The sequence below is a fragment of the Cephus cinctus genome, unplaced genomic scaffold (genome assembly GCF_000341935.2).
Source record: "Cephus cinctus unplaced genomic scaffold, Ccin1 Ccin1_scaffold1588, whole genome shotgun sequence".
Lineage (NCBI taxonomy): Eukaryota > Metazoa > Arthropoda > Insecta > Hymenoptera > Cephidae > Cephus > Cephus cinctus.
Genome location: NW_014333893.1, coordinates 142483 through 162255, shown reverse-complemented (window position 1 = coordinate 162255; position 19773 = coordinate 142483). Strand labels below are relative to the sequence as shown.

The 19773-nt window shown below is 44.2% G+C and overlaps 1 protein-coding gene across 1 annotated transcript in view; it reads left to right on the top strand.

Annotated features, from left to right (window-relative positions):
* LOC107273398 (titin homolog) overlaps positions 1-19773 on the top strand; it is a 56168-nt gene that overhangs the window by 5305 nt on the left and 31090 nt on the right. The window contains exons 4-13 of the mRNA XM_025090757.1: positions 410-590; positions 663-913; positions 996-1140; positions 1205-1417; positions 1678-1860; positions 1932-2129; positions 2211-2347; positions 2419-2755; positions 2830-3108; positions 3183-18844. Of these exons, the coding sequence (XP_024946525.1) occupies positions 410-590; positions 663-913; positions 996-1140; positions 1205-1417; positions 1678-1860; positions 1932-2129; positions 2211-2347; positions 2419-2755; positions 2830-3108; positions 3183-18844 (17586 nt within the window). The remainder of the gene's footprint in view (positions 1-409; positions 591-662; positions 914-995; positions 1141-1204; positions 1418-1677; positions 1861-1931; positions 2130-2210; positions 2348-2418; positions 2756-2829; positions 3109-3182; positions 18845-19773) is intronic.

Genomic DNA, 19773 nt, shown 5'->3' with positions numbered 1-19773 from the left:
CCCAAGCAGTAAAGTTTATAAATAGTTCAACTCCGCATACGTATACGATAGAATACCTTAATTCTCCCTCTCCCTTCTCTCTCGCGCACAGACTCATACCAAAATCTTTCTCTCTCCTCTCCTACCGCTACCATCTTATCTAGTTCGCACACTATACAAGCGTACAGTTGGATGAACCATGAATCCTTGAAACAGTTCTCATTTCCCGTCTGCGTGTAAGTGAAAAGGAAAAAAAAAAAGCTTTATTTTTGGTATCCACTGGTTGGCCCAGGACTGTGATTCATTCCTTAGTGGAGTCATCGTCTGGTACTTGTTTTTAGCACCTTCCACCTAATCTTACAAACGGGACTTTCAGAGAGTCAAACAATTATTAATCGAGAATTTAAAAATAACTTTCTCCTGGTCGCAGGTCACTTGGCACAGGAACGATGAACTGGTACAGGAAGGATCAAGGTTCTCGTTCGTCCACGAAGGAAACTTTTATTGCGTCGACGTGGCACCCGTGATGGTCGACGACGAAGGACACTGGACCTGCATGGCAGAAAATCGTGGGGGCCGTTCGTCCTGCACCTCTCACCTCAACGTAATCGGTAAGCGAAGCTCAAGGATCCAGTTGATCCGCGGAGGAACCAGCTGACGTATCTTCAATCTCTTCTCTTCAGTCCCAAAGGCGTACAAGAAGCCGGAATTCGTCGAGGAACTTCGGGCACTTCTCACGGAAATGGGTACCGTCTCATTGGAGTGTAAAGTAGTTGGTGTACCAACTCCAGTTTTGAGATGGTTCAAGGACAACAAAGAGATCAAAGCTGGAGACGTCTTCGCCCTTACGGCAAATCCAGATGATCCAACTTCCTTGGGCACTTACACCTGCGAAGCAGTCAATTGCATGGGTACAACTTATTCTTCATCCAAGGTCAGTTGTATGCCGGATGAACCAGCTGTGAAGTTTAAGAGTTGGTATACGGTACTCAGCAAGAATTGTCCAATTGTCCCAGGTCCACGTGGTCGGTAAAGGTAGCAGGGAAGGGTCAATGAAGCCTGCTGATACTTTGACACCCTCGGGACCCATGCCTGTTTTCAAGCAGATCCTCAAGGATGAGTGCTGCAGGATTGGGGAATCGATTACTTTGTCTTGTCAAGGTACATCGAAGAGTAGCCTATTGGTACGTGTTCTCCATTTCATGAAGTTTATTACCAATTGCAGTTCAAGTGCCGCCATGGCCCAAAGCCATAAACTGGTATAACAAAGAAGGTCGCGTCGAGGCCAACGAGAGGTACCACGTGATGGAGGATGGCCTGGGAGGATACTCCATTGAAATAAAATCGGTCGAATTCATGGACGAGGGCGAATGGAAATGCGTCGCAACCAGTTCAGAAAATATGAAACAGTTCACGACCTGCTTTGTCGCGATGTCCAGTAAGTCTTCGGTGACGAGTGACGCCTTTTTGTTATCTAACATTTTATTAATATCGCGAGATAACGCCACTCACAACAACTGGCTTTTACTAATAAAGCGATTGGTTGAAATTGTCACTTTTTTCATTTTTTTCCCTACCCACATTTTACGAGTGAAGATATGTCTTGCATGAAGAAACAAAAAAATTTGTCAATCGCACCGAGTGAATTGCACGTAAAAATTTTATCGGTTTTCTACAACGTTGCCTGTTTATTGGCAGTTCCAAAGAACTACAGGAAACCTCGTTTTATGGAAAGTCTCAAAGCCGTCCTGACCGAGGAAGGACTGGTGTCCTTTGAGTGCAAGGTCGTCGGCTTCCCTACGCCATTGTTGAGATGGTTCAAGGACGGTCAGGAACTTAAGCCAGGAGATGTTTATCAGCTGACTGGAACCAATTCGTTAGGTCAGCCTCTTATCTTGAGTCTCGTAAATAACTGTTCGACTGGCGTTGAGAATCGCAAATGAATTTTCTAGGTTCCTATTGCTGCATCGCTAGAAATTGTATGGGCGAAGCGAGAAGTACGGCCGAACTGACTGTCGAGGATATTCAAAACCAATTGAACGAGGAAGAACGACTTCAACTCTTCAGTACGAACCAACCGCCGAAGTTCGTCAAAGGATTGAAGAGCGCCGAAGCGAAAATTTTGGAGGATTTCCAATTTAGCGTGCAAGGTAATATTATTCGAGGAAGATAATCCAATTGTCAATTTTCAATCTGTACTTCAATTTTTTTTATTCACTCTGAATTCACAGTTAGTATCGCACCGGAACCGAATCTGTCATGGTACCGCGATGACGAGCCAATAAACGAAAACGATAAGTATCAGGTAGCAAGAGAAACTCTAGGAACTTGTCACTTGAACATACGAAAACTTGAGTTTGTGGATCAAGTAAGTAAAGAAAAAATTTGAAAAAAAAAATGAAGTCCAAAAAATTGTTTAAACACAAAATTCTTTTACAGGCCGAATGGAAATGCGTGGCAACGAATGATTTCGGGCACAGTATTACCTCGTGTTTTTTGAAACTGACAATACCAAAACATTATAAAAAGCCAAAGTTCCTCGAAAGCCTTCGCGCCATATTGTCCGAGGAGGGTGCCGTGAATTTGGAATGTAAAGTCATCGGCGTACCTCAGCCTGTCCTGAAGTGGTACAAGGATGGTGTGGAACTGAAACCAGGAGACATTCATAGGATAATTTCAGGCCAGGATGGCACCTGTTGCCTGGGAACTTATACTTGCGAAGCTACCAATTGCATGGGAACTGTCAGCAGTTCTGCTTCCTTATTAGGATTCGAAGGTACCGTTGATGACCTCATCGAGTAGAAGCTTCGTGGGTTCTGGACTATAAGGATCTAATTGCTTCACCCGTAGATCGCGTAGCGGTTCGAAAGGAAATCAAGGAGATTCCACCGGGTCACGAACTGGCTCGCAATCTTTCTCTCTCTACGATCCAGGAAGAAAGGACTTCCCAACTGTACGATACTCCGCAAACCGATCATTCGGTGACGATCGACGATCGGGGCGAAGTATCGTTCAGCTTCGATGGCAAAGAAGTGTCGGTAAGTCTGTACGAGACTCCTGATCTGACAGAGGAGGAGGCTCTTCAGATCGTTGAAATGTATGCCGATCAATTATCGGAACACGTCACAGGTAAGTTGTTGAATTTGGTATGAAAATATGTGATCTCAAAATGGTAGATCATTCGAAGAGATCATTTTTAACAGAGCACAACGTCATCGAATTGCCTCCTATGAGATTCGTGAAGGAGACCTCAACTTCCGGAAATTTATTAATGGAAGCTGTGGTCATCGATGTCTCGCCGGATTACTTCATAACTGCGGAAGAGGGTGAAGATCTTCGCACGGAAGCGGATATGGAGGACATGTCTATAATGGAGGATCAGACGCAAGCACTGTCTTCACCGGAAGTCCAATCCGATGATGTCAATCGATTCGACAGGAACTTGACGGCGACTCCGCTCTTCGACGAGGACGGAAGACCGCTGAGACCCCCCAGAAGGAAATCCGTAAGTTCAACGAAGAGCGAACGGAGCGAGAAGAGCGAGAAGAGTCAACGAATGGAGTCTGAGAGTTATCACAGCGCGAAGGAACCCACAGCTCAAATATCTCACAGAGACGACAGTGAAGCTTTCACGGACGCTCTGTCGATTCATTCGCAGATGACCTCAGTGTCCGAAAGAACAAGCCAGAAAGACGCGTTGAAGAGGAAGCAGAAGACCAGCGGCGAAAGGACGTCCAGCCAGGAAGGAGACTCTTCCTTCGATTCCGTAACCGGAGTGCCCAAGAAGAAGAAGGTCAAGAAGAAGAAAGATAAGGGACTGTCGAAGGGAAGTTCCGAAGAATCCTCGATGAGCAGCGAACCGCGAAGACGCAGCAAGTCCAGAAGTGGTAAACCGGAAGTGTCCTTCCAGCTGGAACCAATTGTCAAGGTCGGCGAGCAGTACGTAGAAGAGGGCGATGGTCTCGCCATTAATGATCAGGCTACCATAGAAAAGTTATCAAAGTCGGACACTGAAAAATCGGTCAGTAAAAGTAACAAAGAGAGACTCATCGAAAATATTCGTAAACTGTCCCAACCAGTGTTTGTCATTCGAAATGCCCTTATCAACCTGGATTCACTTTTTGAGACTGAAAGCGAGGATAGGCTAAATGCTTTGATCCTCGAGCACATAGTTCATCCAATTCAAAATTTGTGCAACGAAGTCTCAGACATCGAAGCCAAAGCACTGAAAGGAGCCGGAGACAAATCATTGACTCAGACCACGAGAATTTCACTTCTGGAAGCTGTCAGTGGTCCAATGGAGGAACTTTTGCGTGGAATCGAGCTGATAAAGCGACACGAGGGATCTCAGGCTGTCAGGTCGGATCTGATAATACTGGAATCACTGACCGATCCTATTGACGAGATCTTCAGCGGATTGGCCAAGATCGAGTACGAGCTGTCGGGTCAGGCTAGGTACGAGAAACCAATTGCTCTTCAGCGAATGACACACACGCTTGCTAAATTTTCCAAAAATATTGAACTCCTTCGAAACGTGGACGACGGGTCCACCACGGTGATTCCGCAACTCAGAGCGGTCTGCCAGAATCTTGATTCGTTCCTGAGTAACGTCAACATCAATCCCGTCACCGGGACCATCGAGAACGTCGATACCATCATCGTGGAATCGCTAACGAGACCAGTGGAAGATCTCGTAAGGTCTTTGGGTCTGGCTACCAAGTCTCTAGGGAACGGATTGACTTTGGAGATTCTAGAGGACCTGAAAAATCCAATCAGCGAGATGAAGACCAGGCTGGGGAATCTGAGCATGGCTTTGGAGAGTTATGGAAAGGAAACGGTGGACTATCATTCCGTCGTCGTGACGACGCTCACGGAAGTAATAAACGGAGTGGACCAGGAGATGATCAGATTGGAAAATGATAAGGCTGCAATTGGAAAAAAGAAAGAGTTACAAGTGGCAGCGAAGTCAATTTTGGAATTTCAAAGAACGATCGAAGCCATCTCGAGTCTTCCGGTAAATCCTTTGAAGCACTCAAAACCTCTTCTCATCGAAGTCCAAAAAGGCTTAGCGCAGATCCTCGAAAATGTTGCGTTCCAATCGACCAGCAGCAAGCTGACCCTCGCGAACAATTCGTATATTCTCAAATCAATAGCTCAACCCATTGACCTCTTGAATGCCGAACTAAGAAAACTCGAGACGATCACTGAACTTCACACTAGCGACTTCAACAATCTTTTGGAATCCTTAGAAAATTTAGATCGCAACGTCACTTCCTTTCAGAAAACACTGCTCGACACAGGAGACGCCAGGAACACGAACATCACGGCTCTGGAAGACGTGAAGGAGCCTCTGGACCGAATAATTGATCGACTTCAGCAAGACACGGTAGTCAAGATCCAGGACAGCGGAGTCTCCCTGGCCATTGAAAGGATGAAGGCAGCAGTCGCGGACGTCCTGACCGCAGCAGCCGAAGTACCAGCTACGGAAGATAAGAGTTTGATAATAAGAACACTGAGGGAACCTCTGAACATGATATCGACGAATCTCGAGAAAATAAAAAGTATCTGCATAGGCAAAGTCGGAGACGTCTTCACGGTTGATCTGATCCACAATTTTTATCAGCCTATAATGGAACTGTCGAATCTCACTACCATGCACGAGAGCGAAGCTTTAGCGAACTTGACGACAATCCGGGAGAAAATCGACACTGCCATTGAAGAGATCGGCACCAATGCGGTATTGAAGTCTCGGCAGCACAGTGAAGAAATCACGATGATCTTGCCGCTTCTTCAAAAATTACAACACGAAGTACTCAGTGTGGAGAGGGTCAAGATAAATGAAGCCTACCTCAAGGAATTGTACGACCAAGCCAATTGCGTCAAGAGTGTCTTTGGGCAGGTCACACCCGAATTCGCTCTGAGTCACGAGGCAACTGACAGACTTACGATATCCTTGAGTAACATCGTTAGAATAGTCGAGGACATCAGAGCCAACGAATTACGGGCAATCGGATCGAAGACTTTGGACACCGTAATGGCGGAAATTCAAGCTTTCGTGGAAGACGTTTTCGAAAATGTAAATCTGACTGACGGAACGCTCAGCGAAAATTACATTAGAATTTTGTCGTCGATCGCGAAGCCTCTTAATGCTCTTCACGAGGCTATATACAACATCCAGTCGAATATTGTGGATGGTAAAATAAGCGAAGGCGTTGGGCAGCTCTACGTTAAGAATTTGAGTCAAGTAGTTCAGCCTCTGGAAGCAATTCAAATAAAGGCAATTACCATGCAGGAAGAATTAGCCAAAATTCCGAAACTAAAACCGATCTCAAATCTCGTAAACACTCCGCTCCAAGAGGTACGCTCGACCTTTGATGCTGCTCTTCGCGAATACGAAGTGATCGCACAGAGACGCGGCCGATCGTCATCGATCGTCAATTATATCGATGAATTGAATAAAAAATTGGAGACGGTATCGAGCATCCAAAATGATCAGGAAGCTGTCGACGTTCTGTCAAATTTGAAAGGACCCCTTCACGCTCTTCAATCCTCTCTTGAACTTCAAGATCATAGCGGCGAGGAGTTGGTCATCTTGAAGAACCTGGAAACACCAATTGCCCGATTGAGGGGAATCTTGACGACTGTCAGTGAGAGACCGGATGTTGAGGAATTGATGCAACCTGTTTTGGCAGTACTGAAAAAAATTGAGAACAAAGTGCCAATCGTCATTGACCAAGTGATTGCCAAAGAAGAAGAAGCCAGACAGGCGCGACTGCCAAGACCAAAAGTGCTGGCAGCAAAGATATCAGCACCTTTGACCAACATTCACACGGAGATCAGTTCGGCGATTGATAAATATGAAAAAGCGATCGATCGATCTTTACCGACCTCGGAAATCGCTACGAGCCTCAAAGACATACGTCAACAACTGAGCATGACCATTTCCGAGGCTCAGAATTTGACTGATCAGGACACAGTTCACATTCTGGCAGACTTGAAGCAGCCATTGTTAAATTTCCAGCAGGCTTTGGTAACCGAAGAACACGACGTCGAAGATTACAAATTGCTGGAACACCTGGACCAGCCGATATCGGAATTGAGGTCTGTCGTTCTAGGTGTCTTGCAGCAGGGCCAGGCCGAAGACGTGCACTCCGTTCTGAGTCTCCTGGAGGAGCTAGAGATTCAAGTGCCTCAAGTCGCGAAGACGACTTCCGAACGTTTGGAAAAAGCTTCGATGAAGTCAGTTTCATTCGAAGAGCCTCAGAACTTCCCAGAGAAGATACTGGACCCTCTCATTGACATACAGGCGAACATCAGTTCGGCTCTTCAAGAAATGGAGCTGATGAGCAACGTCGAGTTCCAGTCGTCGGAACTGGTTGGATCGTTGGTAGAGCTGAGGCAGTACGTGTCAACCGTTGCTCATACAGCAACGACTTTGAAGGAAACGGATACCCTGAACGCCCTGGTGGATCTAAGAGAACCACTTCTGGATCTGCAGCTGGCTCTTGCTTCGGAACACGTGCCTGAGGAGCTATCAGTTGTGAAAAAGATGCCCCAGGCAATCAGCGAACTGAAGGAAGTGATAGCCACAGTCTTGCAATACGTGCAAGGCTCCGAGGCCAAAGCCATGAAACCAGTTTTTAGGATGCTGGAAGAAATTCAGGAGCAGGTTCCCAAAGTTCACGAGCAACTGGAAGTGAAGAGACTGTCTTTGGCTGAAGCGGGGAAGCCCGAAGTTTCCGAAGTGAAACCAGCTGTTCTTGGGAGCAGCTTAGCAATGCCGTTAAGTAACATCCACTTTGGACTCTCTTCGGTATTGGAGGAACATGAAAATGCTGGTTCAGTTGAAAAATCAGCGTCGTCTTCCGTTGCTGCCGGGCTCGAAGAAATTCGTCAAAATATTGGTGCCCTTGCTGTGGCAGTTGGTTCCACTACCGAGCCGTTGAGTGACGAAGAAACTGTCATTGAATTATCCAAGCTGAAGGAACCTTTATTGAACCTTCAAAGAGTCCTCTTGACTGAAGATCATGGTCCGAACGAAGAAGCTATCCTGAACCACGTGGCTCATCCTATTCAGCAGCTGAAGACTATAGTCCTGAACGTACTTCAGAGTGTTCAGGCGGAACCGGTGCTTCCTCTGGTAGAACTGCTCGAAGAAATTGAGAAAGACGTTCCATTGGTTGTTAAGGAAGTTGCGAAGAAAGCCAAACTTCAAAAAGAGAAGCCGCAGCATGCTGAAGTCGCGACGGTTTCAAAGCCGAAAAGACTCTCTGGAAAAGTTTCGCAGCCAATGAATCTAATACAGAATTTATTAACTTCGATTCTGGAAGAGGGTAGAAAGGAGGCAGCTGTGAAGTCCAAAATTTTACATTCGCTCGAGAAACTGAAGCAAAAGGTAACGAGCGTTGCCATTGAGACTTCGTACTCGGAACCTCCGGCTGATGAAGACTTGATCGAATCAATGACTGACTTCAAGGAGCCCCTGGCCCTTTTGCAAAACGCAATTGCAGTTAATCATGAACCCGAAGATCTGACTGTGCTCGAAAATATAAAACAGCCAATGAAGTATCTTCTCGGGGTGATAATAGAATCTATGCAAAATTATCCAGCTGAATCTCTTCAGCCGATTTTAGAAACGATTGAAGAAATCGAAAATCAGGTTCCACTATCGATTAAGGAAGCTCTGTACAAAAAGGAATTGCAGCAAGTCGTGAAGTCTTTAATACCTGAAGAAACAACTGCAGTTGATATTCAGCAGAGTGAACTTCCTGAAACCCACAAAGTTACAGATACCTCAAAATCAGAAACCACCTCTGTGGCTACTATCAGCACAGTCGGCTCTTCGGAAACTGTGATGCTTCAGAAGCAAGAAGAAGAGTCCTTGGCAGGTTCGGAAAAAGTTTTAGCGGAATCAGTCGCAGCGAAGAAGTACGAAGAAGAGTTGAAGACGGAAGAAGTTCCAGGAGAAGAGACAGAGGTGAAAGTTGAACCTGAAGACATATCAACAATAGTATCCAAACCACTTCAAACGGTCCAATTGAAGATAGCGAGCACTCTTGAAGATTACGAACAGTTATCAACCAGTACGACATCGAAAATAGCAAATAGCCTTGAAGAGCTAAGACAATCGGTATCCATGCTTCACATATCGACGGCGTCCTATACCGAATCGTTATCAAACGAAGGAACCATAACAGCCTTAGACGACTTACTGCCGCCATTATTGAGCATGAGTGAGGCATTGAGCACGAGTAAGCATAACGTGGAGGAACTATTTATCCTGAACCACCTCGAGGAACCAATTCGAGAAATAAAGACAGTCGTGGAGAACGTCATAAAAGCGGATCAGTCGAATCAGTCGAAGAATCTTGAACCCATTGTAAAAGTTCTTCAGCATATAGAAACGAGGATACCAATCGTATCGCGAGAAATAAATGCAAGGCAGGTAGTGATCCAGGTCCTTCACGACGTGATCAAGCCTCTGGAAATCGTGAGAAAGTGCATGAACGATCTGGAAATCTCTGCGAAGGACACAGTTGAAACGGACGTCGCAGCATCCTTGGGAGAGCCTGTCGATGTCCTTAGGGAGACAATGAACATAATATCGACGGATTATGATCTACTGGACCAGCAAAGGGAAGCCATTCTGGAGTTGAAAAACCTAGTGGAGCCTCTCATAGAGTTCCAGAGCTCTCTAAGTGTCATTCATAGTAGCCAAGGCGTCGTTCCTGAAACGACGCTACTCGCTGAAAAGAAGAACGTCATATTCGACGCGGTAGAAGGCCTGAAGAAGTCCATCGACGATACAGTCGAGAAAATAAAAGATAAGAAGAACTCTGGATTGATCGTCGAGCCGCTGATCAGTTTGAATTCTGCAATGACCACGATTCAGCAGCAGGTGAACAAGACGGATTATTCAAGAAGGCCAAGCGTCACTCTGCGCGGTCATATGATTGGTCCTCTGGATCATCTGAGCAATACGATCCTCGCGCTGGAGGATTACATTGACGAACAGACGTACCAAGTTATTTCACAGTCCTTGGAAGCTCTTCAGAAGCAGATCCTGCTGGCCCAGGACCAATTCAATCAGTTGGATCAGCCTATCGACGAGGAAGTCATTATCGAAGGATTTCTATATCCTACGAATCAGCTGCAATCGGCTTTGACCGTCCTCAGTGAGAATTTGGAACAAAGGGTCATGCATCCCATCACGCCATCCTCGACGGAACTTCTTCAAGCACTCAGCGACTCGACGTCCGAACTTCGAACTTCGTTGACTCTTCTTCAAAATGAGTTGATTCACGAAGCCAAAGGAGCTTCGATCATTGAGACTCTGTCAGCTGTTTTTGTTCCTCTGGATAAGATCAAGGAGATCGTGAGAAAAATTGTTAGAGGAACTCCTAGGAGTGAGGCAGCATTGACAGTCGAGGAGCTACCCAGGAGAGATCCGTCTCCAACGAGTCAGGAATTGCGAAGAGCTCTGCAGGTCGCTTTTCAAGAACAACAAGCTGAAGAAACGGCAGAAGAAGTTGCAGAAGTGCAACGAGCTTCCACTGCTGATAGTGAAGTTGAAGACAAAATGCCAATGGTCATGAGTAAAGTCGAGACGATGGTGGATGAAGTGATTGAAATGTCAAAACAAGAAATTGAAAACGTAAAGCTTGTCAAGGAACTGGCAAAGCCTCTGCAAGAATTGCAAAAAGCTGTTGCATCTCTTCAAGAAGGAAAAGTTCAGATGTCCGAAGTAACTGTTGGCCAAGAACCTGTTCAACCTTTGAGTCAACATCTTGGCGAGTTACAGAAATCTATATCCGCCGTTCAGGAAAATCTTGCTGAGAGTACACAAGAGATGCAGAGTGAATCGATGTTGAAGCAGCTAACGGAGCCACTGATAGAACTTCAGAAATCTATAGCTGCTATTCAGGAACAAACTGTTCAAGTGGAAGAGGCAGGATCTATGACTGATAAAGAAAATTTGTCGGTCATCGCTACATTGGCGGAACCTTTGGATCAATTAGAAAGAACCATTGCGATTGTTCAGGAACAGATAGTACCTTTGGAAACGATCGGTAAACATCACCAAGTTGAAACATTACAAGGACTTGTTAAACCAGTTCAAGAGCTTCAAAAGTCTTTAGCAGTATTGAAAGAAGAAAAGATTGCAGCTTCGATTGCTGCCGAAAAAGATATTGCGGTTGAGACGCCGCGACAAGCTGAAGTTTCGGGTGAAGTAACTGAAGAAATTGTGGGTGAAGTCTCGGAAATTAAAGATGCGATCGAAGAAGCTAAGATGGAAAGTGCGAAGACGGCAGAGGTGAAAGATATTCCGAGTGAGTTTGAAGAAGCTAAGACTTCTAAAAGAGTTCAAGAGATTAAGGTTGCGAAAGCTGAAGAAACGATAGAAGAAAGGGAGGGTATTGAAATTGAAGAGCTGCCAAAGGTGGAAGAGGCAATTAATGTTGAACAGCCAGAAAGTCAAATAGAAGAAACGCTGAAACCAGAAGAGGTGCCCAAACAAGAACAAGAGAAGGTCCTGAAAACAGGGGAAATGTCTAAGGAAGAAAAAGAGCTGAGACCAGAAGAGGTACCTGAACAAAAAATGACGTTAGAATCAGAACAGGTATCTGAACAGGTGAAGGTGATGAAACCGGAAGACGTATCTGAACAAGAGAAGGTGCAGGAACACGAAGTAGTAGCTGAACAGGAGAAGATGCTAGAACAAGAAAAGGTGCTGAAACCAGATGAAGTGAGCCAGCCTGAAGAAACTTTGAAGGAGGAAGCGATAGAATCAGAAAAAACAATAGCACAATCGGAAACTGAAGCATCGGAACCTGCTGGACCTTCTAAGGAAGAAAAACTCAAAGTAGAAAAACCAGCGGAAGTTGTTGAAGCAGATGTGCTTGAAACAAAAGAAATTACTAAGCAGGAAGAAGCACCAGAAACTTCCGAACCATCAATATCTGGAGCAATTGAAGAATGTAAAACCGACGAAGAAATCAAATTCAAAGAAGCTACAAAGCCTAAAGAGATATCTCAACCTCAAGAAGCAGCACATCCCACAGAAGCTGAAATACCTAAAACAGATGAAGTACCAGAACCGAAAGCATCACAAATTGAACAATCGACCGTACCCGAAAAACCAAAGTCACCAGTAGAGAAAGAAGCCGAAATTGAAAAGCTCGAAACCAAAATCGAAGTTCCGAGTGTCACTATTTTAAAAGATTTGACGCAACCATTGAAGGAACTAACAAAATCAATTGCAAGTTCGATCGAACGTCAAATTTCTGATATTACAAGCGAAAAACCCGAAAAACTTCAAGAATTGGATATAGTCCAAAATCTTCAGAAAATACTCAAGGTGAACGCTGCTATAGTAGATAAAGTTTTCGTCGCAATTTCTTTGAGCACCGAAGAAGCGGTATTCACAAATCTCGCAAGTTCCCTGGAAAAGCTTGAATCCGCTTTAACAAACGTACTTCAAATATCCGAAGAGACCGGAGCAGAATTTGGAAATTTATCCAGCCTAAAACATCTGATGGAGCCTCTTGAAGAATTCGAAAAATCCTTAGCCATCATTCAGGAACAACAGATGATCGAAGGCAGTACCAGTGCAGCCATAGAAGAAAATATCACAGTACTTCTTGATCTGGCAGAATCAGTCACGGAACTTCTTAAAGCAATACATTCCTTGGAGGTGAAAAAAGTAAAAATTATCGAACCAGAAGAATCCAAATCCAAAGGGAAGGAAGATTCAAAAGATATTCAACAAACCACTGCCCAGCCACTCGAGGAACTCATCGAAGCCATTATGGTATCTCAAGGTCAAGTTGCTGAAACCACTTCGCAGCTACCAGACGTTTCAATAATTTCCGAACTGGCAAGACCTTTCGAAGATCTAAAAAGCTGCCTCGTGATTGCTCTGCAACAAAGTTTAGAAACCACTAAGGAGATGGCAGACGAAGGAAGAAGTATTCATACCATTTGCGAACCCTTGGAAGAATTGCAAAAATCCATTGCCATTATTCAGGAACAAGTTCTCCTGGAAGAAAGTGCAGAAATGCCAGATAATGAAAAAGTTCTTCAACAAATCGTAAAACCCCTGGAAGAACTTCAAAAGACAATCGCGGTTATCCAGGAACAAACTGTTTTAGTTGCTGGCGAATCCTTGAAAGATATACAGGACAGCATTCCGGCGTTATGTTCCTTGACGAAACCTTTGGAAGAATTGCAAACGTTCATAGCGGCCATTGAAGAGAAGGCAATCACGGTAGAGAGCGTTGAAGAGATTCCAGATAAATGTTCAACTATGGAGGAGGTAGCCAAACCGCTTGAAGAGTTACAAAAGGCTATAGCTATTATTTGCGAAGACAAGGTATCGCAAAGAAAAGCATCGGAAACGAAGATCACTGAACAAGTTCAGCAGGCACGGTTGGCAGATGAGAAGGAATTAGCTGAAGCCAAATCGAGCAACGAAGAGCACTTGACTGAAGAAGTAAAGCCGATTGAAGTAAAGGAGAAGATGGATGAATCGCAAGCTGAAGTTAAAGTTGAAGAAAGCTCATCCGAAGTGGCAACCGTGATGAAAGCTCCAGAATTGCTAGACTCTCTGGCTAGACCCTTGCGACAGCTTCAGGAATCAATAATGCTAAGTCAAGAAGAGTCTGAAGAAGCTGGAACTTTGGCGAGTGAAAAGACGCCTGTAGAAATTACAAAATCTCTCGAAGACATTCAACGTGCTATTGCCAGCATAGAAGACCAAATGGTCCTGGAACATACTGGTGATCTGAAGGATGTTCCAGCTCTGGAACAACTTGCCAAACCGCTCAACCATCTTAAGGAGCGTGTGGCGATTCTGCAAGAGGAAGTCGTGGAGTCCATCGATAAGATATCAGATATTTCTCCATTGACAAAATTGGCTGGACCTTTGGAAGAGCTTAAAAAAAGTATTTCCCTGATCCAAGAAGAAGTTGTTTCTGCTGGATCAACGGGAGAATTACCTGAAATAAAGGCTCTTGAAATTTTGGCACAGCAAACGGAAGAGCTGCAAAAATTGATAGCGAGCATCGCGGAGGTCAAAGTGGAAGAAGGCAAGTCGAAAGAGAATCTGTCAAAATTGGCGTTATCGATGGAAGAATTGCAGAAGGCTGTTGTGACTGTTCAGGAAGTGAAGGTTGAGCAAGGAACTGAAACTGCTAATAAAGTTCAGGAGGATGTGGAAGCAGCCATTGCTAGGCCTCTTGAGGAGATGGAGAAGCTCATAGAAGCGATTCAAGTGACGGAAAGGGTGGCGGAAGAAACAGCAAAGATTGAGGAATTAGCTAAACCGTTGGAAGCTTTGCAAAAGTCTATTGCTGGGGTCAAGGAGAAAGTCATTACTGAACAAGGTATCAAAATAGAAGTTCTGAAAGCTCTTGAGGAGCCACTGGCACAATTACAAAGGGCTGTCGCGATAGCTGCTGAAGAGACCCAGGAAGTGGGTGAAGTCCTGGGCGAAGATTCGGAAGCACCACTTCTGAAAGATTTAATAAAACCAATTCAAGAGTTGAAGGAGTCCATTGCTGTAATCCAAGAAGAAGCAGTAGTCACGGAAAGCGTAGAAGATCAAGCTTCGGAAGAGATCGAAGAAGCCAGCGCTGTGAAATCAACGGAAGAAGAACCCAAAGCCAAGGTGAAGATTCAAGAAAAACAAATTGTTAAAGAAGTCGCCGAAGGGCTTCAATCGGAAGTTCCCGAAGAAATGACTGAATCTCTGAAAGACTTAACGGTGGATCTGAATGTTCTTGAAGCGATTGCTAAACCTCTTCATGAACTTCAAAAATCGATAGCTACGATCGAAGAGCAAAAAGTTTTCGAACCGGGAATTTCAGAATTGACAAAAGCTGAGAACGTGAAGATGATCAGCGCCCTGGCACTGCCGCTTCAGGAATTAGCAAAAATCGTTGCTCTTGTTCAAGAAGAATGTGTCATGGAACCTGATGCCCAAAGTATCTCAGAAAAGGAGGGTACATCAACTCTGAAAAAAATGGCCGAACCACTGCAAGAGTTACAGAAATCGATTGCGTTGATCCAGGAAGAAGTTCTGGTTGAAGGAAGCCTAGAAAGTATGTCGGAAAAGGAAAATATTTCGCTGTTAAAAACAATTGCCCAACCTTTGGCAGAGTTGCAGAAATCAATAGCTGTTGTCCAAGAAGAAACTTCTGTCGAACCGACTATCGAAGAGGTTTCCAAATTTGAAGATATCTCCGTACTCAAAACTTTAGCTAAGCCTCTCGAAGAGCTTCAGAAGTGTCTGGCTGTGGTAGGAGAAGAAACTATAATGGAACCAAGTGCAGATACGATATCTGAAAATGTTTCGCAGTTGAAAACCTGGGCAGATGATGCGAAGGAACCAGCTATGGGAGTTGCAATCGTCCAAGAAACTGTCTTTGACGAACCCAGAGTTGAGTACATTCCGGAACAGGAATTGGTGCTCTTGAAGGAACTGGCTCATCCACTGGAGGAATTGCACAAATCATTAGTACTTATCGAAGAGCAGAAGACAATGGAACCCGACGCTACTTCACTTTCAGAAAAGGAAGACATATCAGTGTTGAAGACTGTTGCTCAGCCGTTAAGAGAATTGCAAAAAGTAATTGCTACGATCCAGGAGCGAACGATCATGGAAGCAGAGGGCAAACTGTCAGAAAAAGAGAGTATCTCAGCTTTAGAAACCTTGGCCAAACCTTTAGAAGAAATTTATCGATCGGTAGCGCTCATTCAAGATCAGCTCATAATGGAGCCTGGTACAGAATCAGTCACCGAACAGGAAGACATTTCGCTACTGAAGACTCTAGCGAAGCCCCTGGAAGAATTCCAAAAAAGCCTGGCTGTAGTCGAGCAGCAACTAATTATTGACCCGGGAACAGAATCAATATCCGAAAAAGAAAATTTATCTATTTTAAAGACACTGGCTACGCCTCTTCAGGAAATACACAGAGCCATCGCCATTATCCAAGAGTACACTGTTCTTGAACCTGAGGCTGTCACTATTTCAAGGGACGACGACATTTCGGCTTTAAAAACACTAGCACAACCATTGTCAGAGCTTTACAAAAGTCTGGCGATTATTGAAGAACAGCTTGTAATCGAACCGGATGTAGCTTCTATTTCTGACAGAGAAGAATCTTTTCTTTTGACAGCCGTCACTGAACCTCTTGAAGAACTTCAGAAATCCGTAGCTGTTATTCAAGAGCAGGCAATCGTGGACCATGAAACAGGCAAGGAAGACATAAAGATTCTAAAATCATTGGCCGAGCCGATTGATGAACTTCAGAAGTCCATCGCCAATATTCAAGAATTGCTGCTGGAAGATCCCAAAGCCGTTTCTACCTCCGAAATAGAAGATATATCTGTACTGAAGAGTCTGGCTCAACCGGTTGAGGAACTGCAAAAATCTATAGCGATTATTCAGGAGCAAATACTTCACGAACCTACTTCTGTTCCGGTTGAAGAGAAGAAAGAGACTTTGGCGATAAAGGTACTGGAACATCCACTTGAAGAACTTCAGAAGTCAATAGCTACTATTCAGGAATATAATTTGTCTAAGCAAAGAGGCACGTTTGAAGTGACTGAAGTTGCTACAAAAACATTAGAAGCAGACTGGTCGATAATAAAGAATTTGATGGAACCTCTGAAAGGAATCAAAGAGGCCATACTCAGCATCCAGGAAGAGACTCTTCAGGAGAGTAGTATAGAACGGGCGATAGAGTACGAAGCTCTTCAGACACTGATAGAACCTCTTTATAGTATTCAGGAAAGCTTCGAAAAACTTCAAACGAAGTACGATACGTTCGACGAAGAAGCAGCTATAGACTCGATCGTGGAGTCTCTTTACGATTTAGAAAAGTCCATTTGCCTTGTTCAGGAACAAGCTGCAGATAGGCCGATCGCCGAATCCGTTGAGGCTGAGGAGGAAACCAAAATTTTAAGTACCTTAACGTTACCGCTCGAAGAATTGAAAAAATCTATTACCACAGTGCAGGAATCTTCTTCTATGTATCTTGCTAATCTGGAAGAGCCACTGAGAGCTCTTCATTCGGCTATGGAAGTCGTTCGTTTGAGAATACCGGAAGTGAGCGTCAAAGGCCTTGAAGAAATTGAATTGCCTAAGTCGATGGTGGGAAAATTTGTGTCTATGAAGAATCTCTTGGAGCCAATAGGAGATATAGCCGAAACGATTGACAAGATAGATAATAAAATTGCTGAAGAAAACAGCGTTGAAGTTCAGATTGAGTTGGAGGCTCTTAAAACTCTCGTGAAGCCTCTTCGAGGGATGGAGCAATGTATCGCAGCTGTCGAAGAAGAATTTGACGTTCCAAACGAAGTGGTTAACGTGGACGCAATTTTTGATTCGCTGAAGGATCTTCAAAAATCTATTTCAGTAATCCAGACACAGTCGGCTGATAAACCATTCGCTGAATCGGCCTCCACTGCTGACGATAGTCAACTGTTGAAGAGTCTGGCACCGTCTTTGACAGAACTTAAAAATTCAATCGAAGCTATCGAACAGGTCCAGGAAGAATTTTCCTTCCAAAGTTTGGAACAACCTATCCTGCATCTCCGAAGTGCCGTGAGGCTCATTCATGATAGAATAATTGAAGAGCCAATCTGCATTAAGAGGAAAGCTGAAGTAATGAAAATGGTGGGAGCACCGTTGGTTGAGCTTCAAGCTAGAATAGCTGAAATTCAGGAAGAATACGTTGAAGCTTCTGAAGATACTCTTTCGGAAATTTCAGCTTTGGAGAGCATCGCACAGCCTCTGGAAGAGCTTCAGCGAGGATTTGCACAAATAGAACAGAATGTTAGCCTCGAATCGGATGGGCAATTAATACTCGACAATGAAACACCTATAGCGGAAATGGCCAATCAAGTGAGGGTACTTCAACACGGAATGATGGTCCTCGAGCAAACGCTTTTGGAAAATGAGCAAGAGGACTCCATAGCTTGGACTCTGTTAAAGGCCATGCAAGTTCCTGTCGAAGCTCTCGAAAAGGGAATTGAAGTTATTCAGCATTCCGTGCAGGAAGCTGCCCCCCTTGTGGAGTCTGGAATGGATTCCACGGACAGAGATGTGACCGAGACCGAAATTTTGTCTGCTGAAGAACAAGAGGAAGAGGATGAGGAAGAGGATGCTCACAAGTTGAGTCGGGAGGAAGCTGAGATTTTGAAGAAGGAAGAAGAGCTGAAGAAAAAGGAGATGGAAAAGCTAGAGAGGGCTGAGAGATTGAAGAAGGAAGAAGCTGAAAAGATCAAAGAAGCTGAGAGGCGTGAGAGGGAAATGATCGACGCCGAAGAGAAGAGACTAGAGGAAGAAGCTGACAGACTTAAAAAGGAAGAAGAGGAACGTTTGAAAAAAGAGGAGGATGAATTATTGAAGAAAAAAGAAGGTGAACGTGAGGAGTTCGAAGAAAATGAAAGTGAACGGTTGAAGAATGAGGAAGAAGAAAGATTAAAAAGAGAAGAGGCTGCACGTGAAGAGCAGGAGGATGATGGACGTAAACAAAAAGAAGAAGAGGATCGTGTGAACATAGCTGCGGCTGAAGAACGGAAGAAACAAGAAGAAGAAAGATTAAGAAAAGAGGAGGCAGAACGTTTGAAAAAAGAAAAAGAAGAAGATGAGAAAGCTGATAAATTAAAAATAGAACAGGAAGAGCAATTAAAGAAAGAAAAGGCAAACCAACTTAAACTGGAAAAACAGCAACGTCTGAAAAAGGAAAAAGACGAAGAAGAACGTCTTAAGAAAGAAGAAGAAGAGCACGTAAAGACAGAAGAAGAGGTGCGTCTAAAGAATGAGGAAGAGGAACATCGGAAGAAAGAAGAAGAAGAAGCCTGTCTTAAGAAAGAACAAGAACGCCGAAAGAAAGAAAGCGAGGAGCGCATAAAGAATGAAGAAAAAGATGCCCGTCTCAAACTAGAAAAAGAAGAGCGTGAGAAGAAAGAACAAGAACCCCTAAAGAAAGAAGAGGAGCGTGTAAAGAAAGAAGAAGAAGCTCGTCTCAAACTAGAAAAAGAGGCGCAGGAAAAGAAAGAAGAAGAAGCTCGTCTTAAACTAGAAAAAGAAGCGGAGGAAAAGAAAGAACAAGAACGCCTAAAGAAAGAAGAGGAGCGTGTAAAGAAAGAAGAAGAAGCTCGTCTCAAACTAGAAAAAGAGGCGCAGGAAAAGAAAGAAGAAGAAGCTCGTCTTAAACTAGAAAAAGAAGCGGAGGAAAAGAAAGAACAAGAACGCCTAAAGAAAGAAGAGGAGCGTGTAAAGAAAGAAGAAGAAGCTCGTCTCAAACTAGAAAAAGAGGCGCAGGAAAAGAAAGAAGAAGAAGCTCGTCTTAAACTAGAAAAAGAAGCGGAGGAAAAGAAAGAACAAGAACGCCTAAAGAAAGAAGAAGAAGAGCGTGTAAAGAAAGAAAAAGAAGCTCGTTTCAAACTAGAAAAAGAGGCGCAGGAAAAGAAAGAGCAAGAAAGCCTAAAGAAAGAAGAAGAGGATCGTGTGAAGGAAGAAGAAGAAGTCCGTCTCAAGCTAGAAAAGGAAGAAGAGGAGAAGAAAGAAGAAGAGCAACGTGCAAAGAAAGAAGAAGAAGAAGCCCGTCTTAAAGTAGAAAAAGAGGCGCGGGAAAAGAAAGAACAAGAACGCCTAAAGAAAGAAGAGGAGCGTGTAAAGAAAGAAGAAGAAGCCCGTCTCAAGCTAGAAAAGGAAGAAGAGGAGAAGAAAGAAGAAGAGCAACGTGCAAAGAAAGAAGAAGAAGAAGCCCGTCTTAAAGTAGA